Consider the following 13,542-nt stretch of genomic DNA (forward strand, 5'->3'; position numbering starts at 1 on the left):
TTGAACCTAAAATCACATGTAAGCATATAAATGTCTTTTAAGGAAGGTAAAAATAGAAACTTTAAATTACACTCTTGTCCCTTTGTGATAGAATTTTGTGAAAAGTTTCTTGGGTCAAAGTGAGATTTGCCTTGCATTTCCTTGGAAAGGCTCTACTCAAATTTTCCTTTGGCAGATGGTCTACCTTCCTCTATTGTCAAATTTGCCATGCTTTACAGGATTACAGAAGTGACACAGTACATACAAAGCTGATGAGACCAGTCAGTACTTATTTATGGAGTACTAGCTTTTCTTCATACCACAATGAAACTGGAAAAAGAATAGGATTAATATGGATGTTCTTTTTCCAGCATGGATAAGTTTCTGCAGAGAATGACAAAATTGGCAGGGCTGCAGAGAACTGAAGACAACTACTGTGCCTTCATAGGGAGAGCCTTTTTGCATGCTGTAGTCTCGAAGTAGTTTTTAAAAACAAAACAAAACCCACCAGGTAAACAAGTGTCTTTAAGTTCACATTTTATTAATGTGATTTATTAATTACTTTTCCTGCTTGTAATTGTTGACATGTGTACAAATGTATTATCCTCATGCTTTACAACATGTATTATAAAGAAACAACACAAGGAAAGGAGAATGGAACTGAAACATTGCTAAGCAAGCTTATGGAATGGTAGGCTTATAAATAAGCTTTTTCTTCTGTTTTCCAGATTCAATATTGCATAAACATGGGTGCATTTTTGGATAAACCAAAAACTGAAAAACATAATGCTCATGGTGCAGGGAACGGTTTGCGTTATGGCCTCAGCAGTATGCAGGGATGGAGAGTGGAAATGGAAGATGCTCACACAGCTGTTGTAGGTATTCCCCATGGCTTAGAGGACTGGTCCTTTTTTGCTGTCTATGATGGTCATGCGGGATCTCGTGTTGCAAATTACTGCTCAACGCACTTACTAGAACACATCACTAACAATGAAGACTTTAGGGCAACAGAAAAACCTGGATCTGCTCTTGAGCCTTCAGTGGAAAACGTCAAGAGTGGAATCAGAACTGGCTTTTTGAAAATTGATGAGTATATGCGCAATTTCTCAGACCTCAGAAATGGGATGGACAGAAGTGGCTCAACAGCAGTGGGAGTTATGATTTCTCCTGAGCATATGTACTTTATCAATTGTGGTGATTCACGTGCTGTTCTCTATAGGAATGGACAAGTCTGTTTTTCAACACAGGATCACAAACCTTGCAACCCAAGGGAGAAAGAGCGAATCCAGAATGCAGGAGGCAGTGTAATGATTCAGCGTGTTAACGGTTCATTGGCAGTTTCTCGAGCTTTGGGGGACTATGACTACAAATGTGTTGATGGCAAAGGCCCTACAGAACAACTTGTTTCTCCAGAGCCTGAGGTTTGTGAAATTTTAAGGGCAGAAGAAGATGAATTTATCATCTTGGCTTGTGATGGAATCTGGGATGTAATGAGCAATGAAGAGCTCTGTGAATTTGTTAAGTCTAGACTTGAAGTATCAGATGACCTGGAAAAAGTGTGCAATTGGGTAGTGGACACTTGTTTACATAAGGTATGTATTTGTTTTCCTCAAATAGATGTTCTAAAACTGCCTTCTAAGTGTTTAGATGGGTACAGTGTTGACAGCAGTTCCTGGCCTACTCTACACTTTCTCCCTCTTCCTTCCCTCTTGCTTCTGTACCCATTTGACTGTATATCCTGCTGAAGAATAAACTGCATCACATCGTATTGGGGCTAGAGAGGTAACAGCAATTACCAAAATAAAGTTTTAGTATTTTCTCAAAGTTGCAAATGATTCCAGCTCGGTTTTGTTTCCAAATACAGATTCTTTAAAATTAATAAATTCCACACAAGGTTTTTTGCTTGTTTTTTGTTCTTTCAAGTTGGGCAGTGTTTGTGTTCTTTATGTAAAACCTGTGCTTGCACTATCTCCTCTTCAAGACATGGTTTGTCTGTCACCTGAAGTGGTGTCCACAGCTCATTGTTGTAGCTCAGGTGGAGAAGCACTAAAACTACATCTGAGCTTGTTTGCACTCCTCAAACTAAGTTCATTTGGAGCAATTGCAGGTTGATCTGCAAATGTTTCATAGGCGTACCATTTCCAGCATTTCCTGAAAAGTGCAACTTCTACTAGTGCTAATCGAGTTCCTTCATTATGCTAAAGACTGAAGATGCCATTTTGAGAAAGTATTAAAATTTAGAATTTTAACACAGAAGGATAACATTGCCCCCCCCCCCCCCAAATAACAAGGGTTGTATTTCAACCTCTGCTATACCTTGATCGGTTTAAATGCTGTGGCTTTTCTGACCAAGCACATGACCAGCCTTGTTGATGGTTTTTCACTCTAGTATACTTTCAGTAAAACTGAGCCCTGACCTTGTGTGTAGTTTCTCAAGATCAGATACTGGACTTGTGCAGTGTGTGACAAGATTAGAATGTTGTCGTCTATACTCCATGTGTGAATTGTACCACATAGTATTTATTAACTGCTGTGTGAGGTAGACATCACCATACATTTGCTATGGAAGAATACTGAGAATAAATTTTAAGTACTTCTGAAGGGATTTATTCTTCTCACATCAGACTCCTACTTCATTTCTTCGGGAGAATGAATTGTTGTGGTGGATGGTAAGAATTTTCCAGTAGGTCAGATTTACACAGAAATTATGCAATGACTAATGACACTTAAATTTCTGGGTTAGTTTGGTAAGATTCTATTTACATAATGATTGTTGTAAAGATTTCCAACTTAGTGCAAGAACAGAGAATTTCACAGAACTCCTCCCCCCCTCCCCCCGCCTTAATTTCAAACCAGTAATGTTGCATTATCACTAATCTCTTCAATAACCTTTCAAGGTGAAGTCAAGAGTTTCAGCTAAGGTTCTGCTGGATCTCCTTGTAGGAGGATCAGACAGTATGGATAAGAGCACTAATGTTTTTTCAAATTCAGATATGGATTATAATTTTGCAAACTAAACTTGGGCAGAGAAGTAGTATYGGAGTTTACTAGTGGAGCATTAGCATTTTAATTAATACCTGAAAAAGCTGTTTGCAGATGTTGCTGAGCATATGGTAGTCTGTAAGGTCAGTTTTGCCATACTGAATGATTTCATATTTTGCAATGTACTTTCATCAAGGTTTTAGGTATGACACAGGTGTAGTCTGAGCAGACTTGTAATGATATGTGATGTTCTCAAACTGAAATGGATTAGTAGATAGAGCTAGCTGTTCTAGTAGTCTAGAATAAATATTCTGCATTTCATTTTGCAACATCGAGTGGTTTTTAATTAGACTCAAGGTAACAGTAAATGACTCCTTAATTTATGACTTGTTTTTTTAATGTTATTTTAACAGTTGACATATAATAACAAGTTCATTAAATATATTGAAACTTTAAGATTAAGAACATACAGTAAAATCAGTAAAATTAATTTTAACCAGGAGTTTAGTTGAAACTAGCATTATAAGTAAGAGATTCTTATTAATCAAAATACAGTTTTATAGCTAAGTTGTTTTTTTTTTCTTCCCAGGTAAATTGATAGTGCTGTGCTTGTTCCAAATGAAAATGTGATTGATAACAAGGATAGAAAAGGAGAGATAAGGCTAAAGATCCTAATTCTTCTTTTTTTTTCTTTGTCATATAGGGAAGTCGTGATAACATGAGTGTTGTACTAGTTTGTTTTTCAAATGCTCCTAAGGTCTCAGATGAGGCAGTGAAAAAAGATGCCGAGTTGGATAAGCACTTGGAATCACGGGTTGAAGGTAAGAAATTTATTTTGTTCATTAGAAATGCTGTTGTCACCTTCTTGATTGCAAAAACAAAAAACCCAAAAACCCTGAAAACCATCAAAACTTTATATACTGGATCAAATTCAGGCCTGATTGCAACTCTGAAATTTTATGTATTAGGAAAAATGTTTTAGCAATGTGGTTGGTTTATCCTCATATACCACAAGCATTTTCTTAATGTAAGCTTTGGGTTAGTATTTCTATCTTTACAAGACAAAATGCAACCACTGGCCTTGAAGAGGATTGATATCAGCTAATTAAATTGTGATACTGCTAATGTCTTACTTACAAAATATGGTTAGAAGGGATGCTTGTGATACTACTTATTCCCTTGTTTTTTGTGAAAGTTTTTGACAAAAAGAAAAAAAGCTTTATCAGTTCTGCATGAAGGGGCAATTTATTAATCTAAGTATCCAGACATTTTTAACATCTTGTATTTAGCACATCTTTGAGCTATTTTGCCACTGAGGACTCCTTAAAATATATTTTTGCTAAAAATTAACAAAGTAAATATAAATGATGAAAATACATGAGTGCAAGAGCCTTAAAATATCCTTTCAGATTCTGAATGCATACCAAATGTAAATGTTACGTGTATGAAAAAAATCATCTAGAATTTTTGTGGGCAACTCAACTTAATTCCTAACAGTTCCATTTAGTCACTGACTTTATCACACTCTATATGCATCCAAAAGCTTCAATACAACTTCTTCCCTTCAGCAGAAACAGTTGAAGAAAAGGTAGCTTGGCTGAAAGGTTTGCTCTTGTATATTTATTCCTGTTCTGGAGTGTTCTTCATGTCCGAAAAACTGATGTTTGAAGCAGATGGTCAGACTGTTGCTTCTAATTTAAAAATGTCTGTCACTCGTTAAGGCTGTTCTAAGGACTGACTAGGCAGCTATATGTAGTGGCCTCTTATCTCTTTGATTCACGTAGTGATCCAGGTACAGCTCACAGTTTTGGTAGAGTTGACTGAAGTTCAGTGTTGATACTGAATGTTTGCCTTTTTTATAGGATTGATCACATGTTGGCAGAGGCTTTTAAAAAAGCAACCCAGGCATGAAAAGGGCTGCTCTTGGAGTAGGTTGTCTTTCTGTTATGAATATTGCTAGGGTAGTATTGTACAACAGCATCATTAGAGAGAAGCAGTCTTCAGGAGTTTTGAAAGCCTTGGTATGGTTCTTTAAAACTTCTGTAATCTCATGAGAGGACTAATGAAGAAGTATGTCTTGTTTACTTAATGATGATGAAGTTTACTGGATCTATCAGTTACAGCAACAGTATTGAGGGAATTGGAAGGGCTTACTGAAGAGCAAGTTGACTGAGAAAGAAAGTCRAGATATTTTGAACCCTTTCTTGTTTTGTTTCAGGTCTGGGATAGATTATTCTGATCACTATATCCAAACTTATCTGTTGCATGCGGAGCTGGTCCCTTCGTAGATGGGTAGTGAATCATGCAGCCTTCCTACATGTCTTTTGTAGCTTTTTGCTGCATGCCAAGTCCAATGTTTCAGTGTTAGACTAAATTTTGCTCTCGTGACAGTGCTGTTCTGTGTTCATATTGAAAAATGCAGCATTGGCGGACTGTTGGACTGTTCAGTGTTCTTTACCATAAGCCAATTGAGAGTAATCTTAAATCTTAAATTTGGTTCCCAGGACTTTTGGGACTTTGCAGGTCAGAACCAGCAAGAAGCCATCTCTGTCTTGGGACTATATCAAGGTTTTAATGGCTTAAACCCCAGCTGGGGCCACTGGCAGCCTGAGCTGGAGCCTCTTTTATGAAGGAAGGCATGGCTGGCTAAATGTTCTCAGTTTGGGTCCTGAAACTTTCCAGGCACCCTAACATGGTGTGCATAATCTGTTGTTGAGGTAAAATATTTGTTTTCCTTTCTTAGGACTGTTTGAGAAGTATTAACATAGGACTCCAACACTGTTGCATAATAGATGGATTCCATTTCTATTTTTGGTTTATTTGAATATCTGAGAACCACTGGCTTTTTAACATGCAGGAATGGATGCTTACAGGACTGATTGGACATGCTTTTATTACAAAGTAGTTAATATCCAAACAAATAGGACTAGGTATAATGAGAAGTAATTCTGCACTGTAGGTCTGAGGGGATCAGGAATTTTCTGAGAATGTGTTTAAAAGAAAAATAAAAAAGCATACAGCTAACCATTCATAACTGCTCTTAATACTAAGTATAAAACAACATATGACTATTGGAATGTACAATGTGATCTGGTTGCCATGGGGGAAAAAAAATTGTCAGTTTTGCCATAGTATCAGAAATGCTCAAACTTATCTAATGTCATAAATGACATTTACTGTAGATACTTTATTGTTTAATGTTTCATTTGTGTGAAACAACTGAGAAAATCATTCATACTCTTGGCCTGGATGTATGTGGTTTTTAAACTCTTGTCTAACCAAGTGAGATAAATTAATATAGTTCCCCCCCCCCCATTTACGTTAGTGTCCCAGTAATCTAGACAATTGAAGAAACTGATGTAACAAACCTTAACTTTTAAATATATAAAAGATGGCCTTCAGGCCATGATCCAGCAAGGTATCTCTGAATGTGGTGTGGGTGTGGTGGAGGTGTTAGGTTTTTGCCTTTTCTTGTTTAAATAGGATCTAAACTGGGTACCTGAAATAGCATGCATATTTGTTGTTTCTGTTGAGATTAGTGGGAGCTAATGGTCACTTGAAATGCTAACTCTAGGCATGTTTCTCTGAACTTGGCTTACGTCTCAGGCTTCCTGGATGACACTGGTTAAGATAAATACCTGTTATCTGCCTATGTCTGAGTGAGTACACAAGCTGTTATAGACTCTGGGAGAAAGCCAGGGACAGTTCCCTTCGCTGTCAGCAGTTACGTGCACACAGAATGGTGGCGAGTTGGTATTGTCTGGTTCTTGGTGTCTCCTCTTGATGAGTCAATAGGTAAAAAAAACAAAACAAAACAAAACAAAAAAACATAGAACTGTTGTGTATTTATTGCTTTTGTAAACAGGAAGATTATTGGAGGGCTGTCAAATAACTTCTAGTGGGAATGACTGGATTAAGTGTGGAAATGATGTAGGAAGCCCTATCTACTAGTAACAATTCAGTGTTGTAGTATACCTGAGTTACACTTTAACCCAACAGAATTGCTTCTTAGCAGAAACATATTTTACCGGTGTTGTCAACATTCAACAACTACTACACACACCAAAAACTTGGTGGAGAGTCTGGAGTCCAAACTGATGCAAAGCCACTCTGAATGTAACCCAGAATGATTGCTAAGCTTAAGTACTCAACAGAAGTGTGTTACTTCAAAGCTTGTCACTTTGGTTACTTCAGCTGTTCTTGATTTTTGCTACATGAGTTCCCAGTGTCATTCTGTGTTCTGCTAATTGGATAGAGTGCATGACCTTTAAATGTCAAATATTCAAAAGGAATGAGTGCTAGCATGTTTGAGGAAATTCTACCAAGAAATTGGAGAAAATAAAGGAAATGGAGAATTTGGAACTTGAAATACTTACCCTTTGTGTTTTCTAACAGATTTTTGCATTCTTAATAAATTGTATGAAACTGACAACTTGACACAATGCTTCCTTAATTTAAAGAAATAGTAAATTCTTGGCCAAGGAATTGCTGGACTGGAGTTTTAACATCATGTTTGTGTTTCAAGTATTACGAGGTCAAAAATGATACACAGAAGCTTGAAGAAAATGTTTCAAACCACTCAGCAGCATAGGAAAAAACTGTTCAGAAAGTTGTTGGATTCTAAATAAATTAGTCTGATTTGAAGTTTTACGCGGTGAGCAGAACTGTTCTCATAGAAAAGCATGATCACAAGTATTGGAGTAGTAAGGAAAAGTTTTAGAAGGATGGGGCATGTTGTTTGGTCAGGAAGGGACTGACTGCCTTAATCAGTTTTGCATCCATCTGTAGTCTGAGTGAATCTGGAAAGCAGTGCATAAAAGGGTGATGTCTGAAAGGTTGAACTGCTTTTAATTCTAAAAACTAAACTGGTAGGTAAGTTGTGATACCCTAATATGGGTTTGATATCTCTTCTAGTTCTTTTCAACAGACAAGTTCTATTTCTTGGATTTGTTCTAAATATATATTTTATGCCTCTAGGATAGTCTTGTTCAGATAAGCATATTCATTACATCTTATTCATAGTTCTGACTTGTTTTGAAGCTCTGAACCTGGTAGGTTAGGCAGAAACTCTGGGTTATGTTCAGGTACCTATGTTCACTTACAGCAAGTGGCTCTATAGTGAACGTAGTAGATTTACCTATGTTTAAAATGTCAGACTAGATGACAATTTCTTTCAAAAGGAAAATAACTGACTTTGTTCCCATTGAAGTATTGTATGCAACAATGTTTCTTTCTCTATTAAAGAGTTAACAGCTCACAAGTTGTGCCAAGTTGAATAATAGCCAATAAGAATAATTTTTATTTATATCTGTAGTAAAAACATTCTGAAAAAATCAGCCTTTCTTTGAACTACTGAACTGCAAAAATGGAGGCCCAATGAAAAATACAAGCTATGAGTTCTCTTTGATATTTCATTTTTCAATAAATGATTTGTTTAGGTCAGGCTAACATTTGTATTTAATATAAAATCATTTGGGACTTCCCGAAGCAATTTTAGTCTGATAAACAGTATTTGTTCTTAATGAACATGGGCTGTTCAGCAAGGTGTGTTTTTTCTTTTCCTTTGTGGACCTTAAATTTCAAGCTGATTTGGACTATCCTATCAAACCTTTAAGACATTTATTTATTTTATTTTTATTTTTTCCATTGCTACACTTGGGCATTTTAAACTTTGATTTAGAAGGACGTTGTCTGAGGCACGTGGTTGTCTTCTGTCAAAATTTCTTGAGGTGTTCAAAAGCACTTTAATACACAATAAATAAAAACATTTAATTTTTTGGGGTATATTTTAGAGTCTTACAGAATTGTTTAAGGCTTAAGAGTAGATCCTGTGTGTTGTTAGGATGATTTGACTTAGTAGTTTCATAATGGATTTTGAAAGTTATTTAAAACAAACTCCAAAACTCACCAAGTGATAGTCTATGCAGATTTGTAATAGAGTAGTATACTAAAACTCTGAAGCTAGTTGGATCTTGACATGGACAGCGTGTGTATAACTGCCTTCCAAAGCTGGGAATTACAAGAGTGTTCTGAACTACTTACAAGGTTGTAGTTGATGGCTTGTGATCAAGTCATTTATGACAGTGACTGTAGTGATACTTCGATTTTTTTTGAGTTGCTTAATTGGCTAATTTCTGAAAGATTGCAGGTGCGTTGAATAATATTTAGCCTTAGTAGGTCAGGAGATGGGCTGTTTTTTACTGCCACTTTCAAATGCTACTTTGTGTTCTGTGTACTTGCCTGTTTTTCAGAGACCCACTAATAGGTCAAAGTAAGAGAAAATTAGGCACAAAACAATTTTCCTGGTAAGTTTCAGTTAATTTGAAAGGCTACATCAGAGAGGGAGGTTTCAAACAAACCCCAAATCCTCTAAATAGGAACAATTGCTCTGTATAGACTGAAATAGTTGCAACTAAGTCCATACAGTAGTAGCTGACTACTCAACACAGTGAGTTGGATAGTGCATTTTTCATATGTGGAATATATACAGTATATCAAACTGTTTTGGGGGCTTTGGAGTCAGACCTGGCAGAGAAAAGTGGTGTCTTTCCCATGTCATAATCTGACAGCTAGAGATCAGCAGAGATGTTTGAAAGCAGAAAGCTGTTGCAATACTGTCTGGTCAGGGGTCTATATTTGGGGAAATACCTGCTTTGATATAAAATTTGAGTAAAATTTTGTCTGAATTTTCAGAATGCTTGTCTATCTCAGAGTTAAGTGTTAGGCTTTTAACTAAAAGTATTTCGGAAGTAAAGTAGCAGATTTTACTTTGTAGGGGACTTTCATGGATTTCATGTATGGTAATATCAGGAAATAATTCTTCATGTGTCTAACTCAATTCTGTTAATACAGGAGTAAAGCTTCTGCAATCATGTTTTTTGCACATTCAGGGAAAAAAGATTTTTCTTAGTATAGCAGAGAGAAGTGAAAATCTTGTAAATTCATAACATCTGTGGTTCAAACACATCTGAGGATGTGTGGGGCTTTTTTTGACTTCTGAAACCATGTGGTTTCTTTCTGTAGTGACCTTTGTCAAGCAAGTCCACAGTATGTACGTGTTAACTAATGTGTAATGAAAAAAGGTCAAATTTGGTCATTTGCTTTATACTTGGATTTTCTATTAAGCTTTTTTTGGCAGAGGGGAAATGTTTTTCATACTAAATTTTATGTATGAAATTATTCATGCTAGCAACAGGGAAGGAAACAGCAGATGGTCAGGTTCACCAGAATTACTAATAAAGATTCAGTGCCCTTGGAAAACTGAGCAAAGTTGCTCTTGGTGCAGTTCAGAACTCTCTAGGAAGTGGTTATACATTATAAAGTAAAAGATTCCAGTACAAAGAAATGTACATTAATCCAGTTGTGACTGTTCTTAATTTCTCTTTAAGAAAATGTAAAAATCTTGTGCTTGCATTAATATTCAGCAATTGGTTATTTCTGCATCCTCTTTTCTTATTAATTCAGTGCTATTTGTCTGCTCTTAGTACGTACAGAACTAGATGTGCTCTGGGTATGAAAAGCAGTATAAGCAGAAGACATTTCCTATCAGATATGACTCAGCAAAATGAAGCAATACCRATAAGCAGTCTACTCTTTACTAGGTAGAACTGCACAAAAGGAGGAAATTTGTAAGAAGACTTGTGGCTGATTTATGCTTGAAAAATTAGATGTGTGAATGTATATGGAAAAATAGTGATCAAAGTCTTAACAGCTTAAGAATCGAACACAAAACTTAGCTGTCAATTTCTGCATTAGCCATAATTTATTCTCAGTGGGTGTATGTACATTAATATACACAAAAACTGTCATGGAAGACCATGTAATTGTTTTTAGTAGAATTCCTAGCTCATTCATTGCGGAGATTGTATAGGGCTGACTTAAAATTGCAGCCTGGAAGCCTGGTGCTGTATTTGATGCAGTTTAGTCAAGCTATTCTAGAGCCAGGTGGTGGGCTTTTGGTGGGCTTTCCTACAGATCTGCTCTGTAAGCCAGTGCCTACCAAGTACTCTGTGCTCAATAGTCCCAAGAGAGGCCTGGGTATCACTTGCTTCATAGATAGGTAATGGAGATCAAGGGAGATGAAATAACAGGAAACTTGAGGTGTTTTAAGTGATTTACATAGGTGACATGCTTTTCTCCTAACTTCAGAACCTCAGGTTGGAGCTTGTAATTACAGATTTTGAATTGGGCACCCAGAAGTGGCAGATTTGCCATTCCAGTTTGTTAGGATAATATTTGAGAGGATTCTTTCTTTAATTCCTTTGTTTTGTGAACCAAAAAAAAAAAAAAAAAAACCAACCTCATCTAGCATAATCTCTACAGGAAATATTACTTCATCCATTAATTTAGCTAGATTTTCAGGAAAAAAAAATTAAAATCATGTATTCTTTGTGACTTAAAAGCATGAAACATTTGTAAACTACAATTTGTAGATAGCTTAGAAGTTTTTTCTGCCACAGGAGAAGCTGAATGACCTGAGGCTGGTGACTGGAAGCTAGTGACGTTATGCCTATGTGAATGTATATAGAACTTATTTGCCTTACAGCAGCTTTGATGAATAAGAACACGTGAAGATTGACTTCATAGTTGAAGCAGTTCTTTCCAAGACAGAAAAACTTACTACCACTGGTCTTGTGTGGTAATAAAGAAATTTGGGCTGTGAAGAAGTGAACTTCTGCTTTGAAAATAGACAACCATATTATCAATTATTGGTTGTGACGGTGCTATATTCTGTTTTGGCCACTGGAGTGACAGTAGGCTGCTAAACATGCCTTTCTTTATTGCATGATAGTCCTAGTGTTTATTCACTAGAGATTCAGGACTTTGAGTATATGAGGTGTTACTCATAATGCAATATGCCAGTGAATTTCTGGGAGTCATTGGCTTTGTGAGTATGTGCTGCAATGCAATGGGAAGGTACTTGAAACAGACTCCCAGCTGTCACCTTTCTGGAAGAGAAGATGCTACAGTCTCCAGAATGTTTTATCCTGCTGACAATCTGCTTCTGAGTTTCTTGGAGAGAGTGGCTAAAAGCAAGGCTGGAAAGGCAGGCTATGGATTTGAATAACTCTGTTCCACCATGCAAATGATGTTTATCTATAATGTAATGAATTTTCTCCTGTTCACATATAACTTTTTTTTTCTATGCCTGATGTCTCTGTGTAAAAAGTGATAGTATCTTAGATAGTATTTTAGTGTCTAAAGGAAAAGGTGTTTTTCATTAAGTAATCTGAGGACCTCTTCTGTTTTTTAAATCAGAAATTATGGAAAAATCGGGTGAAGAAGGAATGCCTGATCTTGCTCATGTCATTCGCATTTTATCTGCGGAGAATATCCCTAATTTACCGCCAGGAGGTGGTTTAGCTGGCAAGTGAGTACAGTACTGAAATTACTTACAACTGTTTTGTTCACTGAAATAAATACTTTTATTTAAATGTTCTAAAGCTGTCTCAGTGTAATAGGTGAACTCGAGTTAACAAAAGCTGCTGCTTTTCTGTATTTTAAGCTAGTTTACCTTTTCTACTACTCTTCTGTCATTTATTCCCCAATGGTAAGAGGAAACAGACTGATCATGTTCTGGTACATAAAGTACTAGTTTACTCTTTCCATATGGCCATTTAAAAAAAACATTTTTGTATCTTTTGGCTTTTTTATTGCTTTACATTTGTTAAGGACTATCAATAATGTAATAGGGGTCATATCAAAGTATCGGTTTAGACAATGCTCTTGATATCATGCTTCTCCTCTTCCCCAACCCCCTCCAGTGTCCATTATATTTTTGGATCAATGCCTGTTTGCCTAGTTTGCATTGTCATAGAAAATTGCTTTTTTCTTGTTTACTCCTAAACTGAATGCTAGAGAAGAAGAAATATTAAAAACTGGGATATGTATTTGAGAACTCAAATTGAGTGCTCACTCGAGGTCAGAAATGACACTCTTCTGGGGAGCCTAATGGTATTGTTCTAACAACCTAAAATTTAATAATTTCAGTGAACAGGATTTAGGATTGTGTAAGCAGGTTTTAACCTAAGATTCCCCAAACGGAGATCCATCGTTGCTCTCTGACACAGGCCATGCTGCTTCTAGAATCCTTTGGGGGTTTGTTGTTGTTGTTTTTTGTTTTGCTTTGCTTTTTTTCCCCCCAAATTTAAGTCCTGCCTTTTGAGTACTTGTGTGTATGCATATCTTAAGCACTGCTTTCTGTAATATATTTTCTAGCCTCAAAAGAACCTGTACAGTCTAGGCTTTCTTCTCCATTTGTGTGCATTCCAGGCATTCAGAGAAGGTGTGGTGTGCCTGTTCTTCTTAGTCCCTCCCAACTGCTGAATGAATTAGAGCATCTCCTCTTCTTGCTCACTGACTGCATCATGTTCTACTTAATTTTTTTGAACCTTTGCATATAAATTCTATTTTAATTCATTTGTGGTGGCCCAGATTACTTCTTTTTAGTGGACTTTGGCTCAGGATATGCCTTTTGATGTCTTATTCCCGCRTCCAGATTACCTGTTGGCTTAGTCTTTTGTGTGGCAGAAGACTGACATTGGGAGGTATACCTACAGCTTCTGTTGAGTATCACTTCAT

At 36.5% G+C, this 13,542-nt stretch overlaps 1 protein-coding gene across 5 annotated transcripts in view; it reads left to right on the forward strand.

Moving 5' to 3' along the window:
• Positions 1 to 13,542, forward strand: part of PPM1B (protein phosphatase, Mg2+/Mn2+ dependent 1B) — an 84,641-nt gene that overhangs the window by 13,105 nt on the left and 57,994 nt on the right. For all 5 annotated transcript variants that reach the window (XM_026072261.1, XM_026072264.1, XM_026072265.1 and 2 more), the window contains exons 2-4: positions 708 to 1,571; positions 3,665 to 3,782; positions 12,220 to 12,331. In XM_026072261.1, coding sequence (XP_025928046.1) covers positions 726 to 1,571; positions 3,665 to 3,782; positions 12,220 to 12,331 — 1,076 coding nt within the window. In that variant the 5' untranslated portion in view covers positions 708 to 725. The remainder of the gene's footprint in view (positions 1 to 707; positions 1,572 to 3,664; positions 3,783 to 12,219; positions 12,332 to 13,542) is intronic.

Source organism: Apteryx rowi, unplaced genomic scaffold (assembly GCF_003343035.1).
Source record: "Apteryx rowi isolate R43461 unplaced genomic scaffold, aptRow1 scaffold_34, whole genome shotgun sequence".
NCBI classification, from domain to species: Eukaryota; Metazoa; Chordata; class Aves; order Apterygiformes; family Apterygidae; genus Apteryx; species Apteryx rowi.